The sequence below is a fragment of the Hylobates moloch genome, unplaced genomic scaffold, assembly GCF_009828535.3.
Source record: "Hylobates moloch isolate HMO894 unplaced genomic scaffold, HMol_V3 SCAFFOLD_6, whole genome shotgun sequence".
NCBI classification, from domain to species: Eukaryota; Metazoa; Chordata; class Mammalia; order Primates; family Hylobatidae; genus Hylobates; species Hylobates moloch.
In genome coordinates, this window is record NW_026652281.1 from 85,554,877 (window position 1) to 85,575,151 (window position 20,275).

A 20,275-nucleotide genomic window follows, 5' to 3' on the forward strand; every position below is an offset into this window, starting at 1 on the left:
CTGCTTTACAGCTAGGTAAGGCCTGGGGACATGTGGAGTTAGCCAAGTCCCCTGGCTATGCTGGAAAGTCAGACTTTATCTGCACTTCTGACTGGTGTCTGTTCTAGGCTCCACACCTGGTACATAATTACAATTGCTTACTAACCAGGTTTTTCACTGAAAGTAAAAGTTGCTAAGAGTTAAGAGCGTAACATGTATTTGAGACTACTGAAGAAACAGTTCTACACACAAGGTGTGTAAGGAAAGCAGAATGTACTTTTGGTAAACGATTTTAAGGCACGGGAATATGAATTTCTCACCTAAGTTTAGAGGGTTAAAGGATTGTGTTAAGTGAGGAAGGAAAAATTTAAAGGTTGAAACGAGTTGTGAAAGGTTTATAAAAAATTAATGTGTGCAAACATATTGGCTAAAGTTAAAGAGGTATTATTCTGTTTTTCCATAAATTGAACATTGGAATAAAAGTGCAACAGAGTTTTCCTAAAACATTGTTCTGCTCTTTAACAAAAAAAAAAATATTGTAAAGGGTTATAAAAGGTTTTTAAGAATCTTACCTTATGGTCAAACTAATTAAAACTGAATAGATTTGTAAAATGTTATTAAACCAAATTTAGGCTGGGCATGGTGGCTCACACCTGTAATCCCAGCACTTTGGGAAGCTGAGGCAGGTGGATCACCTGAGGTCAGGAGTTTGAGACTAGCCTGACCAATATGGTGAAACACCATCTCTACTAAAAATCAGCTGGGTGTGGTGGCGGGCACCTGTAGTGCCAGCTACTCAGGAGGCTGAGACAAAAGAGTTGCTTGAACCTGGTAGGCGGAGGTTGCAGTGAGCTGACATCGTGTCCAGCCTGGGTGACAGAGCAAGACTCCATCTCAAAAAAAAAAACAAAAAAACAAAAAAATGACAAAAAACCACCTAGGTTTAGCATTTTAAAGATGCACTAATGCAAACATTAAATTTGGTTTTCTCTTTTGAAAAGAATTTTTATGTAATATTAAAAGATAATGAAAGGTTTTCGTTTGCCTTTTAAGTAAACTACAAAAAAGGCGGCAGAGGAGGCGATGTGGAGAGAAAAGACAAATTCAGTTTGCAACATGCTATCTTCACTGGATCTTGTTGTTTGGAAAGCTGAGTCTCCTCTCTACCAGAGTAAAGGTTTTCCCTGTTTTACAATTTGTGAGTTATCATTTTGGTTAAATGAATGACTTATGGTGACCTGGGATTCTACTTTGTGAATATCCAGTGTTACTTTTTTGAGACAAGGTCTTGCTCTGTTGCCCAGGCTGGAGTGCAGTGACACAATCTTGGCTCACTGCAACCTCTGCCTCATGAGTTCAAGCAATTCTCATGCCTCAGCTTCCCAAGTAGCTGGGATTATAGGTGTACACCACCACACCCAGCTAATTTTTGTATTTTTTTGGTAGAGACGAGGTTTCACCATGTTGGCCAGCCTGGTCTCAAACTCCCGGCCTCAAGTGATCTGCCTGCCTCAACCTCCCAAAGTGCTGGGATTATAGGTGTGAGCCACTGTGCCCGTCTGATATCCAGTATTTTCAACAAAGGAAACACTGTCAAATATAAAATGGTATTTAATTCTCTTTGGGTTACATTCATATAAATATATTATTAGTATGTGTTACAAAATTGTATGAGATTTCTATAATTCTAATATGCCTCACTATATGTTACCAATAATATAATTGTTATGTTAAATTATTGTGTGCCACAGAGGTAACAAATTTCCTTGTCAATTGTGTCTTTGACTGTGGCTGCCCTAAAATGTTTTTTCCTCCACAGACAATTATCTTGTTTTGATCCTCTTTAGAAGATGGTTTTATAATTAGCTATAAAACTTCCACAGGTGCTCCTGAATGCAAGTTTCTAATAATGCTGGAGATGGTCACATTAGAATAAAAAAAAACTTTCAGGACTCCCAGGGATAGCTAAAATGTTCATGAATATCAAGCAGAACAGGAGTTAACTGAATGGACCGAACAGAAAACTGAAGTAATCTTTTTCTTTACTTTTTTTGCTTAAAATGTTGCTGATCCTTCTCATTTTTTCAAAGCCAAATGTAGTGGCTCACACCTGTAATCCCAGCACTTTGGGAGGCTGAGGCAGGTGGATCACTTGAGGCCAGGCGTTCGAGACCGGCCTGGCCAACATGGCAAAAACTCCATCTCTACTAAGGGTTCAAAAATTAGCCAGGCATGGTAGCGCACACCTGTAATTCCAACTACTAGGGAGGCAGGAGAATTGCTTGAACCCAGGGGGCAGAGGTTGTAGTGAGCTGAGATCGCGCCACTGCACTCCAGCCTGGGCAATAGAGTGAGACTCTGTCTCAAAAAAAAAAAAAGAAAACTTTCTTTTGCACTATTTACAGCTTTTAACAACTCAGTAAAGTATATTCTTGTAAACAAAATTTGAAGCACATTTGTTTCTCTCTACCTGGTTTCTCCAGAATTTGGAAACTATTTGTATTTTTAACTTATGGTGATATAGTTATTTACATAAGTGCAATAAGAATGTTTTCTTTTCTCACAGGACACAATTGGAGAAACTGGTTATTTTACCAAGGTTTTGACTGGAATGGCGTGCTTACCTTTAAGGAATCGAACTTGACTTATAGAGCCAATAAAAGCCCCTTGGGAAGAGTGACCTCACACCTTGTCTACACAGTACCTGTACAGGGTTCCTGACCTGTGGTAAGTAAAGAATGTCACTTTCTGACAGGCCCAGGAGCCCCAAGTTATCTTGGGACCTCAAGAGAAGAGGAATTTACCCAACTCATAGCTATCTGAGGGTATAAACCCATGGCTGGGCTTGGCTTTAAAAAAGTCTTAACTGAGGTTCCTTATGGAACTGAATTCCATCAAAGCCAATTTACAAAGGCTATGTGAGAAATAATTATTCTTGCTGTGCTCTGTGGAAGAAATCAGGCCAAGTATAATAAACTAAAGTTTATTTTGCAAACAAATCAGTCCTATCATGATTTGTTTTTAATAAAAATAAGGACTAGGAGAGAAACATTGTGTTTCAAAAACTATAGTACGCCTGTTATTGTTGTTTTTGAGTTTTTATTTTACTTTTTTTCCTCTCCAATTTAGATTTGGTGAGCCACAATGCCCCAAACTAATGCTTAACTGGAATTTGCACTCCTTATCCTAGAATTCAGTATTTAAATGTCCACTTAAATGCTTTACTAAAACCATAGATGAGAATACTAACACCTTTGTCATGAAGCCTTGGAACCTCAGCCTCGCCTGCGTGATACACTCAGACAGCTGCAAAGCAGTTCCACTCCTCTCACTTTGGGGTCAACACCTTCCCCCACTACGCCCACTTAAGAGAAAGCAGCCAGAGTGACTGACGGCCCTTTCCCAACTTCATAGCCCACACCTTAAGAATAAGGTGCTGTTAAACCCAAAGGGAAGGACTGAAACCACCTTTGCAAAAACCGTAACTGAGGAAATTATGACAGTGAAAGAGATCAGACTTGACTGACTCCATCTTGCTTCTAACCTTTGAGCTGTCCTTGCTCACTCCTGGACGTAGGCTGGAACTAACCTTGGCAAGGAATTCAGTTTATGGTTTGACTCTGAAACAAAACTGATAATAGCCCTTTCCCGAAAAGACTCCCTTCTTGTCTGGGGACCAGTCTGCCTTTGAAGGACTAACAAATTAGCTACAAGATTAGAAATGATGGTTTAGGGGTCATGCAGCTTCTGGCTCCAAGAGTTTGAACCTCCCCAAATTGCTCCTGGGGATAACAGTACTAAGATCAGTGGCTGAGATATTTTGCAGACCCTGCAGTCAGTGGATCAGCTGACACCACCCAGTCCCATAATCTGACTCAACCAGTTCTGCCATCCCACCCACGAATAGAAGACAACAAGAAAATCTCACTTCAACCCCCCGTGATTCCATCTCCAACCTGACCAATCAGCACTCCCCACTTCCCAAGCCCCTACCTGCCAAATTATCTTTTAAACTCTGATCCCCGAATGTGGGGAAACTGATTTGAGTAATAATAGAACTCTAGTCTCATACACAGCCAGCTCTGCATGAATTACTCTTTCTTCATTGCAATTCCCATCTTGATAAATCAGCTTTGTCTAGGCAGAGGGCAAGGTGAACCCGCTGGGCGGTTACATTGGTATCAACTTCCTGAAAAGCCATTACTAAGACAGATTCTGAATTTAGGGTATATGAAGCTGTCCTCACAGGGTTAACAAGAATTCTGGGCAGAAAGATAGTTATAATTAAGCATTAATGAAGCTGAACTTAGACCTACTTCCTTGTAACCGAAAGTCATGTAGTAGTGGACACCGAAAATTTGCATCCCTACTTTCCTATAGATAAAATTTCTGACCTTAGAATCATAAGGCTTTTAAGAATTGCTTAGGATGTTTTTCAGATGTCAAATTCCAGCAGAACAGCTGATGCTAACCAGTTTGAAGACCCCCAGAGAGGAACAGAATCAGCATGAGAATACAGCTTCTTCTTCAACCTGTCCCATGACTTCACCCTGCACTCTAACCAATGAATGATATCTACACTTTGGCCCACTTAAAAACCTTTAAACACCCTAACCCCCCAAATCCCTTAGGGAGTCAGATTTGAGGTTTCCTCATGTCTTGTCATTTAGTGGCCCTACAAATAAACCTCTTTCTCTACTGCAACCCAGTGTCCGTGCATATTGACTTGCTGTGGACATGAGGCAACAAACCTATTATGGCTGCATGCATAAGCTTCTGTATAATGCTGCAAAATGGAGAAAAAGTTTTGGTGGATGCAGAAATGCATGGCTCACAATGGAACAATCACATGGCTATACATGATCCAGACAAAGGTGGTTATTCCCGAGCAAACAGCCAGGCTGGTGGACTAGATAAAAGGCTCCCCTGAGAAGGGGGACTACCCAACTCCCTCTATAAATGCTAAGTGGAACATCCCAGACAAAGCAACTGATGTGCATCCCATATGAGACTGGCTTTAAAATGACTGGGGCACTCGTTCAGCAAATATGCCTGCTTCCCAGGTCTTTTAAGAATTGCTTAAGATGTTTTTCTCAGGAAATTGGTAAGTGCTGTGCTTAAGGGTGTCCTTTAGGGTGGAAGCCCTCACATAACCTTACTGCTGCAAAACCACAAAATTCAGGAAGCCATATCAGGTTTCCTTCCTCAGCTTCATTAGGTCTTACAGACACTAATAAAAACATTAATTAACAAAAGAATGGCAAAAGGCAGGGAGGATAGTCAAAGGACTCCTTCCAGGAAAATTTTTAAGGGATCATTAACAAGGTGAGTAAAAAATCACTGATAGGGGTGATACAAAAAAGGAAAACAAGGTGGAGAGTCACAGGACTCCTCTCAGCAGGGTGGTTATTAAGAAATGGCATGAATAAAATGAAATTAATGAGACTAAAACAAAGATTTTAAAACACTACTGAAAAATAAGGTAGGTCTAAGGGAGCCCCTCTTGGTCCCTCAATTTGCCCCACGTTGGAGAAATTTAAAGTCAGAAGGCAAAGATTACAATGAGAAATCTGATCTGAAATTGCCTAGGGAGATTAATCAAGGCAAAATTGATAAAGCACAAGTGTCCTTTTGCCTACCCTCTGGCTGGGGGCTCAGAGCCTCTGTACACAAGTGGGTAAAACCTTCGGGGGTGGTGAAGATAAATCCCTGAAACTCCTTGATATAGGAGTCCTATGATCCACTGGCGAAGAAAGCCCCGACTAGGGCTACTAGATTGGGAGAATATGAAAAGGTAAGGGTTGACAGGATTATATAAACTGGAATGGTAATAAACAGGCTTTAAGTTAAAAAGATGTATCTCCTTTACTTGAATGTTTTATGGAAATGGATGTTATGTCTGGTGGGGAAACACTTCCCCTACCTAGTATTGTAAAACCAAAACCGGTTCATAAAGTCCTAACAGACGCTAAAGTTAGGAAAGTAAGGTTGATGGAATTAGGCTACAAGCTTGGAGAACCGGTATAGCTGAGTGGTATACTGGTATAACAACTATAATTTTTTCTTTCTTTCCAGTATCACCTCGATTCCCACTGCCCCTGCCCCTCATCCCCATCTGATACAGTGGTCACAGGACCAGGGCTGCAACTACAGTTACACTAAGCAGGGATGATTCCTAAGCAAGTAACTGCAACTGTTTTCAAACCCTATGTCAGAATTCCTAAGGAGTTAATGGGGGTATGGTTGTTCTTTCACAAATTCTGGCAAAATAGAGGGTAAGAGGAAAACTCCCACACATCTTGTGTTAGAAGCATGTTAGAGTCCACATAAGCAGGAGAAACTGAGTCAGTTATTCCTACATTCTCACAAGGACATTCACCAGTTTTGTACCCAAATCTAGCAATCTTATTCTAACACTGTTTTTTCAGCACCTGTACTCATTTCCTCCAATGCTCCTTGAACCAGTTTTCCAATCCAGCTGGTTCCCTCACAAATGAGTTAAATGAATGCTTGCTATATGCTTTTTAGGAATTATAGTTTTTAAAACACATGGAAAATAATGTAATCCATATTTTGTTTAGGGTAGCGATGTGCCTAGGTAAAACTGAACATTTCATAGCTTGCTTTACTACTAGTGGTCACATGATATAGTTCTAGCCAATTAGAGGTAAGCAGAAACCTGCTAGGGTTTTCTGGAAAACTGTTACCTCTTCTTCCATCCTTCCTTCTTGAGAGACCTGATGGCTGGAGCTGCAGTGGTCATTTTGTGACCATAAGGGTACAGTTTGTAATTATTACTCACCCTGGGACTGCTGCTTATCTTTAGACTTTTTAAATGAAAGGAAACCCTTATTTTGTATAGGTTTCTATTATTGCAGGCAAATTCATTACCTAATAGAGATATATCAACTTTCATTAACCTACCTATTATAACAAAGTAACAATTTCATTTTGTTAATTTAAAAAATAGCAGGGTCAAGAATGAAACATACTGTGAATTTAATATGCTGATTCTTCTCAAGCTTGGCATTTGGTTGGTGGTGACCCATGCAGGTTTAACATGTGTACTGTGAAGTGTTATTTCTGTTTGGGCCCATCTACCCTGGCCACGGCATGATGTTCATCCGCAACGACTGCAAGATGTTCAGATTTTGTAAATCTAAATGTCATAAAAACTTTAAAAAGAAGCACAATCCTTGCAAAGTTAGGTGGACCAAAGCATTCCGGAAAGCAGGTGGCAAAGAGTTTACACTGGATAATTCATTTGAATATGAAAAACGTAGAAATGAAACCATCAAATACCAGTGAGAGCTATGGAATAAAACTATTGAAGCAATGAAGAGAGTTGAAGAGATCAAACAGAAACGCCAAGCTAAATTTATAATGAACAGATTGAAGAAAAATAAAGAGCTACAGAAAGTTCAGAATATCAAAGAGGTCAAGCAAAACATCCAGCTTATCTGAGTCCCTCTTGCAGGCAAAGGGAAGCAGTTGGAAGAGAAAATAGTACAGCAGTTACAAGAGAATGTGGACATGGAAGATGCTTCTTAAAAATCTCTGTAACCATTTCTTTTATGTACATTTGAAAATGCCCTTTGGAGACTTGGAACTGCTAAATTACTTTTTACATAAGGTCACTTAAATGAAAAGTGATTAAAACATATCTTTCCTACACTGCCATCTACAAAACATCAGATATTACGGATGTTAGATTGCATCTCAGTGTTAAATCTTCACTGATAGATATGTAAATCACGAAAATTCTACTTGTAACTATAGAAGTGAATTGTGGACGTAAAATGGTTATGCCAACTGGATAATGGCACTAGGCAGCATTTGTATAATAACTAATGGCAAAAAATCATGGCTAGTGATATATAAAATAAAATATTATTTGCAGCCAAATATACCCTTTATTAATGTTATGGAAAGGGGGATACAACAAGGAACTAACAATTTGTATGACAGTGTCAAATATTATTTTGATTTTAGTATTTCCTGTTTTGGTTTATTTGCATCTTAGAAGAGCATAATGGCATTGTTTGATGATGCTTAATTATGCTGGACTGTTTTGACCTGGTTTAAACATTCTGATAGGCAGTCGTGGATGTTGGGAATTAGAACTGAATAATCTTTGCATGGACTGTCGCTACACTCTGGAATTTCCACTTTGGAGAATACTCAGTTCTAACTTGTTATTCCTGGTAGAACAAACTTTATTTTTCTAGTCTAGCAATGATCTAGAGGTGGGAATCCCAGTGCCTTTTAAAAGTTATTATGTAGTTTTCCTTTAAAAAGCTCCTGTTTTTGGAAAGTAGAATTTATGGGTACAACACCTGTTCATTATTTGCACATAAAATAAAACCATTTAAAAAGTTAAAAAAAAAAAAAAGGTGCTGATTCAAGAATGGATAAAGATCCCAGAAGACTGGTAGGTAGGTAATTTCAATCAAAAGATGCCATAATCACAAATGACTTTCATACTTTCAGACGTGAATTTATTCCTACAGCTCTTATTCATCAAGTAATGTAAATTACTAATTCTATCAGCACTAAGACTGAACAAAACTTTTCTAAGTTAGGAATCTTTCTAAAAAAGTTTTTTTTTTTTTTTGTCTTTAAGAGACAAGATCTTGCTGTGTTACTCAGGCTGGAGTGCAGGGGTACAATCATTGCTCACTACAGACTTGGAACTACTGGACTCAAGCAATCCTAATGCCTCAGCCTCCTAAGTAGCTAGGACTACAGGCACATGCCACCACGCCCGGCTAAATTCAGTTTCTTTAAGCCAAAAAAACTCCTTTATGTTGTTTCCATATGAAAAACTGATTTTTTGGCCAGGTGCAGTGGCTCATGCCTGTAATCCTACCACTTTGGGAGGCCAAGGCAGGCAGATCACTTGAGGTCAGGAGTTCAAGACCAGCCTGGCCAACATGGTGAAACGCTGTCTCTACCAAAAAATACAAAAATTAGCTGGGCATGGTGGCGCAAGCCTGAACTCCCAATTAACCAGGAGTCTGAGGTGGGAGAATCACTTGAACCCAAAAAGCAGAGGTTGCAGTGAGCCGAGATCATGCCACTGCACTCCAGCCTGGGTGACACAGTGAAACCCTGTCTCAAAAAACAAACAACAACAAAAAACAAAAAACACAACAACAAAAAACTGATTTTTAAAAAAGTTTTTTAATTAATTACTGTAAGGATTTCCCCCCTACAATTTTGTTCTTGAAACTCAAGACTGCTAATCTTCTATGATTACATCAATTTCATAAAAAGCCAACACAGAACAAGATGTGGTCCTTCATTTAATTACAATCCTACAATACTGCCTGGGAAATGGACAAGAAAGAGGAAACTACAGGCAATCACTTCTGAACCCAGCATAAGCAATACCAGTATCCCTTATTTCAACATTCTGGTATAACCCCAAAATGTTAGCCATAAGAAGAGACTGAACAAACCACTGTTTCTTAAGAAGATGATTTTCACAACCATAGTGAGTAAAAAATATTCTGGGAAGTGCAAAAAAGGCCACCAGCCTTCTTCCTGGTAAAATCAAAACAAAAACTCCATGTCACTACCCAGTATTACATCTATGAATTCTTTCCTTCATGAACAAATCAATTGTTCAAGAATTCATGAAACCTACCTGGGCAACATGAGGAAACCCCATCTCTATAAAAAATAAAAATAAATAAATAAATAAATAAATAAATAAATAAATAAAAGCCCAGCATGGTGGCATGTGCCTATAGTCCCAGCTACTCAGGAGGCTGAGGTGGGAGGATCACTTGAGCCTGGAGGGCAAGGCTGCAGCGAGCTGAGATCACACCACTGCACTCCAGCCTGGTGACAGAGCCAAACCCTATCACACACACACATACACACACACACCCGCACACGCACAGAAAAATTCATGAAACCAGGTACCAGGCTCTTCTAACTGAAAAGGTAGTAAAACAGTACCTGGTCAACTTGAACCCTCTGAAGTCAGTACTGCAATAGGCCACTTCTACTTTAATTACATTTTTTTTCATTCTTACCTTACTCCATAAATATATAAGTAAAAACTGGGAAAAGATTAATTACTAGCTGTTCTTAAACACCCTTTTTCTCACAAATTAAAAATGGACTGGGTGGTAGCCTGCCTGAGTTTCATGGGTGTACTGTAACTTCAATGTTTTAAGACTGAGTAGTCCTTCCCAGGACTCTGCTTGAAGTCCTCCAGGCTGGTACTGTTTAGGGCACTGGCTAGGCCTCTCGGTGCCTACTCACTGCCATCAAGTAATGCCTGAAGCTAAGCATCAACTGATGGGCAGCTGTGGTCAGCAAACTCCACACCTTAAAGGTTCATGGAGACCCCAAACAAGTAGCTGTACCATTTACTTCCAATTCTTTTATTTGTTAACCATCCAGGCTTCACTGACTGTTAGCACCCAGTTTCTTGCTATGCACTTTGGTGACCCCAGCATAGCACTAGCTCCAGATACTTCACATTGCCATCTCCTCTACTTTCTCACTTCTCTAAGATGTATGGAACACTTGCAGCTCACCCACAACTACTGAGGCACCCCTTGGCCCTCAGAGTCATCCTCAGAATTCCTTTACATCCAAGATTCTAAGCTCTGAAATTACTCTGATTACAACCTCCAGAATTCTCCAATACTTAACCTCCCTGTGTGCATGACCCCCTGGGTTTCAGAGGGCACAGCGTCAAAGGTCTTGTCCCTCCCTTAATCCTTGCAGCTCACTCCGCCCTTTCTGCTTTCATCTGTTTCCCTGTCCTAGCTTGAACAAGGCTGACCTCTTCAGAAATATTTCCTAGGCCCCACTGTGCCTTGCTCTATTGCATTTCAGACCCCTTACCTCCAATCCTTGTGTCCTGGCTTCACAAACCTCTTGAGTGGAGGAAAACATTACCTACTTGAGAGTTTCACTTGAGAGTTTCTGGCTCAAGTGACACTGTAAGTTCATACTATCTAATCTTCCTTGGCCCTTACTTCATCCCAGTCCTTTTAAGTTCTTAAGTTTTCAGTCTGCAGCAGTTCCACTGCACCTAACACATCCCCTTATTTCGGAGCTCTTGCACTCCCTCTCTGGGGATGAACTAGACTGTACTGTACACCACTGGGGCCTTCAAATACCCTCTTCAAGTATTAGAAACATATGGGCTAGGCATGGTGGCTCATGCCTGTAATCCTAGCACTTTGGGATGCTGAGGTGGGAGGATCATTTGAGCCTGGGAATTCAAGATTAGCCAGGGCAGCACAGTGAGATGCCATCTCTACCAAAAATACGAAAATACACCATGGGCATGGTGGCACATGCCTGTAGTCCCAGCTACTCAGGAGGCTAAGAGGATCGCTTGAGCCTGGGAGGCCCAGGTTTCAGTAGGCTGAGATCATACCACTGCACTCCAGCCTGGGGACCCTGTCTCAAAAAGGCAGTCCAAAGCTCAGGTCAAAACAAAACAAAACAAACAAAAAAAAAAAACAAAAAAAGGTCAAAACAAAAACAAAAGCAAAAAATAAAACAAAACAAAACAAAGCTCAGGTCCACTGACATGTTTTGTTTAGCACATATAACTGTTTTTTCGAATACGTAGTTTAAAAATATTTTATTCATATAATTCGATGAATTCGATGTGTATGATTTTTAAAATGTAAATTAGTGGCCACTTAAATACAGTATCTTACAGAATTAAATCCGGACTCCTTGCTTCTCTTAGACAGTAAGAAGACTGGACATCACTGAGCCCTACCATGTAACTGACTAATGCGATACGCATGGGAATCTGCCCTCTCCACAAGGGCCACATGGCTTCGTTCACCACAGTCCCTCTTCCCTACACAGGTTCCCTGCCTGGTCCCAGGAAGCATTCTGAGTTTGTGGTTCTTTGATCTAAAAGAAGGGTTCTTTTTTTCTTTTCTTGAGACAGAGTTTTGCTCTTGTTGCCCAGGCTGGAGTGCAATGGCGTGATCTTGGTTCACTGCAATCTCCGCTTCCCTGGTTCAAGCGATTCTCTTGCCTCAGCCTCCTGAGTAGCTGGGATTACAGGCATGTGCCACCCCACCTGGCTAATTTTGTAATTTTAGTAGAGATGGGGTTTCTCCATGTTGGTGGGCTGGTCTCGAACTCCCGACCTCAGGTGATCAGACCACCTCGGCATCCCAAAGTGTTGGGATTACAGGCGTGAACCACTGCGCCCGGCCTAAAAGAAGAATTCTAACTGATCTCACCCCCACGGCTGAGATCCCTCAACTTCATCCCTTTCCACCACTGCTTCACAGGCAGGGTCCTACCTCTGCTTCTTCATTAATCTCTATTTGCGAATGAGTCAACAGCTAGCCAGTACCTCCCTTTTGTCTCTGAAATTCAGTCCTCACAATCCTTTGCTTCCAAGATGTCTTCCAGCACTGACTTCAGTCCCCTCTCTCTGGGTCCCCTACGGACAATGCCCTCTTAAAAGGACTTCTCACTCTCAGACATTGCCTCTCTAGCCCCTGTATTAATGCCAAATTGCATAAAAGTTGCTCAACCCTTATTCTCAATTTCTGTACTCATACTATTGAAAACCAGCAACAGACCACACTGAGCAGCCCCAGCCCAGAGGTGTAAACACTGAGGCATTTGTGGAAATGTCAATTTCTCATGTCCTCCTAACTCTTCCACGACTCTCCACTAACTACCTGCAGGTAAAAATCCATGTTCTTCAGCAGGCCCCAAGCACTTTGTTATCCACTGGAGGAATCTGTGATACAACTGCCCTCTTTCATGCCCCTGTGATTGAGCACAGCTTCTTCCCTCTGCCAGGTGCTCCCTGTTCCCTAGGAAACCAGCTGGCAGAGCAACCCTTCCATTCCTGTGTTACAGAAACACCTTGCACACATTGCAGTTGTTATATGTATCACACTTTACTGTATCTTCCCCATGTCTGTCTCCCCTAAGAGGCAACGGGATCCTTGAGGTCAAGGGGCAACCGTCAGTACACTCCCTGGCACCAGAGAAGTTTTCCTTAAATGCTGATGAGCTGGTGGCCCCACCAGTCAACAGGTCAAACAACTTAACCATCCCTCCTGCCACCTGGCTTAAAACCGACCCCTAAATCCCTACATCCACACAGCCGCCCTGTCCTTGTAAAAACCTTACCACTCCCCTACCCAACTCATACCCAAGGCTAACTTGCAACAATGTTCATTTCACTGTTGGTCTTCTGTTTCTGGAAGATTCCATGCTTCTCAAAATCCTCACTGACTCTCTATTAAATAAGGTCCAATGACCTTAGCCTGGCATTTTGGTACCTCAGGCTTCATCTTTCACAGGAGCACCTGGACACCTTTTACCATGACACTCCATGTTTTCTGGGCCTTTGCTCCACAACCACCTCTGTCTGGAAGGTCAGGTACCTGGAAATATTTGGCTCTTCAAAAGCCAGCTGAAGTACTGCTTCCTACGACAAATCTTCCCTTTAACAAAAGTGGTCACTGTACAGAGTCAGTGCCTGTGTTTCAACCTGCATGGGCACTATCACTGTCTACTGGTAGTTTCCATTTCGCCCCTCTGCACTCAATGGAGGCCCACCTAACTAAGCTCCACATTCTCCTCTACTCTAGCATTTGCAAAAGGCAGTGAATTAACATTTTAAAGGCAAAACACAAGCAAACCACTTGGTGGGACACAAGACAGTTCACCTCATCTTATTTTGAGCAGAGACACTATAGTCGAAAAACCCTTCTTTGCTCTAAATCTTCCTTCCTTTAAATCTGCTGCTCTTCCACAGCCTAACTTAAAATATTATAGATGTTGAATCAAATTTGCTTTCCTGTTCTTAGTTTTTAAAATCAAGATAATGGTTTTCTCCTCCTTCAAGAAAGTAAAACTCCAAAACAAATTCAGGACAAAAAAGCCCTGATTGTGGCATTCAACTCTTACCTATGAGTCTCAAGGGGAGAAAAAAAAGAATTTCTTACAAGTGGGAGGGTTGACTTATGAGTAATACATATCACAAAGATCAACAAGCAGGAGCACATACTAGCAAGAAACTGTAAGACACACCTTTCCCAAACAGCCTGGCTTAACTGTGTGGCAGGGACAGCCAAGAAAACTGGCATTGGGCAGGTCTGGCAGGACCAGCAGGGCTCTTCTGTAGAGTAAAGGAGTCATTCTCCATGCTTGCGATGAGTCTTGAGCAAAAGCAGAACCCAGAGGAGGCAGAACGCACAGCAAAGGCAGAGACTACTACTACAGTGGAGAATTAAGCTGAAAGGTGCTAAACCAGAGCACTGGAAAAATAAAGTGGGGTTGGATTAATCGTTTTGTAAGTTAGAGGAGGAGTTTAGGCTGAATGAGACAGGTGACAGGAGGCTCTAGTAGGTTCCAGGGCAGGAGAATGACTTTTTGCAGGAGGATTACTCTAATACAAGTTGAACCAGGGAGGGAGGGAGCAATGAATGAGTAAAGGCAATGGAGCAAGGGAGGGGACACACAGGAATGAAAGTCTTAACCGCAGCAAAGGCAATAGAAAGGAAAGGAATGAAGGCACGTAAGAGATTTTCAGAAGAAAATGCGAGTTAATCATGTCAAGCTTTTAAGCCCTGAGAAGTGCAGAAGATTGGATAGCTGGGGAGAATGGACGAAGGGGAACGCGCCTTAGACCAGCTGTCTGCAATCCAACTGACTAAAAAAGTTAAGCCCAGGAAAGCAAACTTGGTTCTACATCTACAACGCTGGCTTTTTTATTTGTTTTGTTTTTTTGAGACGGAGTCTTCGCGCTGTCGCCCACGCTGGAGTGCAGTGGCGCGATCTCGGCTCACTGCAACCTGCCTTCCGGGTTCAAGCGATTCTCCTGCCTCAGCCTCCCAAGTAGCTGGGACTACAGGCGCGTGCCACCACGCCGGGCTAATTTTTTGTATTTTTAGTAGAGGCGCCACTGCACTCCAGTGTGGGTGACAGAGACCCTGTCTCAAACAGAAAAAAATAGGTAAACACACATTCTTTCTTTCTGACATTCTCCGAGCGTTTCATTACTATTAATGGTTTTTTTTTTCCAATTCTCAAGAGGAACACAGTTTTCACCCTGTTAGCCAGGACGGTCTCGGTCTCCTGATCTCGTGATCCTTCCGCCCTGGCCTCCCAAAGTGCTAAGATTACAGGCGTGAGCCACCGCGCCTGGCCTACAATGTTTTAAGCTGTGAAGAACTACACAGCTGAGTGCCCTGTCTCCTCTAAGGATGTGAAAAGCAAACACTCACGATTTTTTGTTAAATCTAAGAACAATAGGAGATACGACTACTCAGATTCAAGGACACTGACATTACTTGACAAAGTAGGATGCAAAAAGAGGGCCCTTCCTGCCCACCCCCCACACGGCTCATCATATGAGAGGCAAGTATCAAGGACGAAGGCTCTGGAAACAAACTCCCTAGGTCTGAATCCTGCTGCCCTACTTGGAGATGGAAAAACCTAGAGAAACTTGGTTACCTAGGAGGAGGAACATACTATGTTGCTTTTTGGTTTGGAAAGGGGGGGAAGTAGATAGAGGTGCTGAAGAGGTCTGAAATGCTGATTTAGGCAGAAGGTGAGTCACCACTTTGAGTTTCAGTTTCCCCAGCTGTTAATTTAAAAAAAAAAAAAAGGCGGGGTGGTGGTGGGGAGGATAAAATCTACCTTATTAGAAGCTATAAGGGCTGCACATTCCTTCTGAAGTAACCTGTGATGTTCTCAAGCGTTATGTAAATGTTAGTTGTACGTAATATCAATACAAAGAATAACGCTATTTTTTAACATATTAAATATCCGGCCGGGCGCGGTGGCTCCCGCGTGTAGTCCCAGCACTTTGGGCGACCGAGATGGGAGGATGACTTGAATCCAAGAGTTCGAGACCTGCCCGGGCAACATAGTGAAATCCCGTTTCTACCAAAAAAAAAAAAAAAAAAAATTGAGCCGGGCGTGGTGGCGCGCTCCTATGGTCCTAGCTACTCGGGAGGCTGAGGTGGGAGGATCACTTGAGCCCGCGAAGTCGAGGCTGCAGTGAACTGAGATAGCACCACACTGCACTCCACTGTGGGTGACAGAGTGAGACCCTGTCTCAAATAGAAAAAAATAGGTAAACATACATCCTTTCTTTCTGACATTCTCCGAGCGTTTTATTACTATTAATAGTATTTTTCCGATTCTCAAGAGGAACTGAGATCCCAAAATGGCTCAGAACTGCAGTAGTGGAGGCCCGGGACTGGGGGATAAAGGCTTAGGTGGTGGACGAGGCTGCGGGCCCAGCAACAGGCCTTGCGTACCATCCTGGGGGCCGGGGAACTGACAACAACAGGCGACATGCGCAGCGCGCCCCGTCCGTGCCACACGCTGTGCCCGCGCTTCATGCACATCCCCCACTTTCATCCTCGCGACAGCCCTCTGAGGTAGGTACTTTCGTCAGCGCCACTTTACAAATGGAGAAACTGAGGATCCGGGGATCAAGCCGCTATCCAAGGTCACATGGCTCGCGAGCCCAAAAGGCAGGTTCGCTGGCTCCCGAGACTGCGTTCCCAACCCAGGGGCATCGCGGCGGACGGCGGGGGCGGGGAGGAGCGGGAGCCCGGAGACCCGGACCGATCGAGGCCGCGGGCGCGCGGGGGCGGCGGCCGGACTCACCTTGGCGCTGTGCACCGCCTCCTGCGCCCCGCAGAGCTGCAGCCAGATGCGCGCGGGCAGCGGCTCCTCAGCCCCCAGCGCGCCGAGCACGGCCAGGCTCACGCCAAACAGGCCCTCGATACGGCTGCGGCTCTGCTCCAGCAGCTCCGCCTTCTCGGCTGGCGCCGTAAACTCGTCCAGCACCGCCCGGGCCGCCATGGCGGGCGCGGCCTCCCGCGGCGGCGCCGGGGGCCGGCGGCGGCGACGCCCCCTCAGCTTGCTGCCGCTGCACCCAAGCCAGTCAGGCGGCGTCGGCCTTTCCCGGCCACCTCGCCCCCGCCCGCGCCCCGCCGCCCGCCCTCAGGCCCGGCTATACCATCCCGCCAAGACCGCAGCAGCTTGGCAAACTGCTGGCAGCGAACCCCTCCGCCCCTTTGCCGCCGCCGCGGGCCGGGCCCCGCCGCCGCGCATGCGCCCCGGCCGCAGCCGTCATTGAGGCTCGCCGCCCCCTAGAGGAAGGGAGTAGGGTGAGGGCGACGGAAGTTGACGTCACCTGCAGTCGCCATGTTGGTTGAGAGTAAAGAGGTGGTTCTGGAGGCCTGGACGGACTTCTTGGATGAGGGCAAACCGCTTTCGCGGGGTCTGGTGGATGTAGATATATGGGTTTATAGTTGAGGAAACTTAATTGCCAGGAGGCGAGACTGAGATTGTCACAGGGATTGGACTTGACCTCAGACATCTTGACGCTCAAACCAGGATTCTAGCAGTTGCGTTATTCAGTTTCACATTAATCCACAGGCAGATGGGACCTTTCCTTCTCTGTTTGTTCCCTTCCTCCCTACCCTTTTACCTTCTTAGCTGCTCTTCTCACTTTTTTCTCTTTCCCTCTTTATTTCTTTCAGTAAAAATGGTAGCAAGAAGAGAAGAAAATGGGCATACTTACGGAGAATTGAAAAGCAAAAAAATGATTAAGATAAATTCAAGAAGGCCGGGCGCGGTGGCTCACGCCTGTAATCCCAGCAGTTTGTGGGGCAGAGGTGGGCGGATCACCCGAGGTCCGGAGTTCGAGACCAGCCTGACCAAGATGGAGAAACCCCATGTCTGCTAAAAAAAAAAAAAAAAAATTAGCGAGGCGTGGTGGCACATGCCTGTAATCCCAGCTACTAGGGAGGCTGAGGCAGGAGAATCACTTGAACCGTGGAGGCAGAGGTTGCGTGCGGTGAGCCAAGATTGCACCATTGCACTCCAGCCTGGGCAAGAAGAGCAAAACTCCGTCTCAAAAAAAAAAAAAAAAAAAAAAAAAGATAAATTCAGGAGAGTGATTTCTTCTGTGAGGGAAGAAAGGGGATATGTTATGGGAGAAGCCCGAAAAGTGGGAGTTTGGGGGCTCACTCATCTTACCTGGGACTGGGGCAAATAAACCCTAACTCCTCTCCAGGTCTGTTTTCTGATCTGTAAAATAAAAGGTTACACTCAGTTATCTCTAAGGCCTTTTCCAGGCCTTTATATTCTCTGAGTCCACGAAAACAGACTGTGGAAGATAAAGTGTTGGATTCCTTTCCTTCAGCTAAATATTGTGGCTATAGTAGACAGGGGCTCTGGGAATATTACCTCTCTCTGTTTTAATTCTTCATGTATAAAATGTAGATAATAGTACTTCCTATTGTGAATATTAATACAGTACCCAACACTGTAAGTGCTCACTGAACATTTTTATTGCTAACTTAAGCAATATATTTAAGGCCCAATTTTCAGGGAAAATCTTTGTACGGATTATGCAACCACGGTGAACTTGTGGGCCCAGGAGCCAGTGCCATCTGTGTACATCCCCGCTACAGGAAAAAGAGGAGGAGCTAAAGATGTTGTAGTTGGAAATACCAAGGGGTAGTGGTCTCTGTAGGAGGATTTACCCAAGGTAAAACCTGTGAGAGATCCAGGCTGCTGGGGGTTTCCATATGTCTCAGAAACTCAGGTGTGGTCTCCCAGTGCCCCACCAAGAAGTGATTCAGCACAGGGAAGGGAACAACGAGGCTCACAGACCAACAGATTCCTGCTCCCCTGGGCTTTTCCCTTGATGTCCACACAACCAGCAACCTGCTCCATCAGGTAGATGACCTGAGATTAGCTGAGGCAGGTCAGGTGGCAAGTGTGGCATTGCTGATGTATTGCTTGCAGAACCGCAATCTATCAGTAAGACATGTTGTCAACACAGCATGTTATTTCCTGCCTTATTGCACTCACTTTAAACGGAATTGCTATTGTTCAGTGATTGGACAGGGCTTTCCCCAGGGCTGGTTCCTGTTTGCTCCCAGTGACTTCCCTGCTTGCGATTCTTAATTGCTTAATTGTAAGAGGTGAGGAGGGAGGCTGCCTTGAAAAACACACCACAGTGCCTTCCTCTCCCCACTTCCCTCCAAAAAAATCCCACCCAAAACCAACAGAAGCAGTGCATACACACACGCTTAAAAAATGCTGGGCCATGAAGCTGTGCTAGTAAGTCACTGGGTTGGTGTATAATTGAAGATACATAGTTTTGGGAGATTTTTCCTCCAGTTTTAATTTAAGACTTGCCAGGCTGGGTGTGGTGGCTCACACCCATAATCCCAGCACTTCGAGAGGCCAAGGAGGGTGGATCACTTGAGCCCAGGAGTTGGAGACCAGCCTGACCAACGTAGTGAAACCCTGTCTCTATTCAAAATATAAAAAATTAGCCGGGTGTGGTGGCACATGCCTGTAATCCTAGCTACTTGGGAGGCTGAGGCAGGAGAATTGCTTGGACCCAGGAGGCGGAGGTTGCAGTGAGCTGAGATCACGCCACTGCACTCCAGCCTGGGTGACAAGAGCAAGACTCCATCTCAGAAAAAAAAAAAAAAAAAGACTTGCCAGTTCATATTTGATCAGCATTTCCCTTTAGGGAACTCTCAAGGTTTCCTGAGTGTAAAGAACAAGGAGAAAGAGAGAGAGAGAGAGAAAAAAAATCCCCTTTCAAGAACTCCCTTGCTTCATGCTGTTTCTCACTCAACCACAAGTTCCCTTGGTTAACCAGCCTTGCCTATCTGGCTGGCCTGACCAGCCAGGACAGTTGACGCCAGAGATGAAACCTTATGAATTCTGTATTCTAGATACTTAAGCTATGTTTTTCATTAATCTCATAACAACCTCATGAGCCCATAAAATGGTGTTGAGAGAATCACTTATTCTTGCTTCTCATATTTTCAAGGACAGGAGGAGATTCCTATTGCATTCCCCAGGAGGGCGAAGTGTGGAGGAACATGTCTATCTAGCTTTCATCCTCCTTTTCCCCAGAGCAGGAGGAGGATTTCTCTGACTGATAACTTTCTGAGAAGGTGCGGTGCTGGGTTGGACCACCCTGTACCCTGGTAATGGGCTGTCTGCAGTTGCTGTGTTAGTGACTGGGGGTAAAATATTTTCACTTCAACCACATCCTCCAGTCTAGCTCTCGTCAGCAGTGAAGATGACATTCTGATCTCTACCTGGCTGACATCTGCTTTTCTTCCTTAGTTCTGAACTCAGAAGGGGCAGAAAGAGTGTTTATTGGTCTCCTAAAACTCCAACAGTGGTTGCTATTGTTTTTCTTCCTGTTTCAAAAATGAGGAAACCAGCCGGGGGTGGTGGCAGGTGCCTGTAGTCTCAGCTACTTGGAAGGCTG

The 20,275-nt window shown here is 43.9% G+C and overlaps 1 protein-coding gene and 1 pseudogene across 1 annotated transcript in view; one reads left to right on the forward strand and one right to left on the reverse strand.

Moving 5' to 3' along the window:
* N4BP1 (NEDD4 binding protein 1) overlaps positions 1-17,033 on the reverse strand; it is a 70,941-nt gene extending 53,908 nt beyond the window's left edge. Inside the window, exon 1 of the mRNA XM_032157294.2 lies at positions 16,627-17,033. Coding sequence (XP_032013185.1) covers positions 16,627-16,824 — 198 coding nt within the window. The 5' untranslated portion in view covers positions 16,825-17,033. The remainder of the gene's footprint in view (positions 1-16,626) is intronic.
* On the forward strand, positions 6,796-7,583 carry LOC116471238 (probable ribosome biogenesis protein RLP24; annotated as a pseudogene).
* Positions 17,034-20,275: the final 3,242 nt, after the last annotated feature.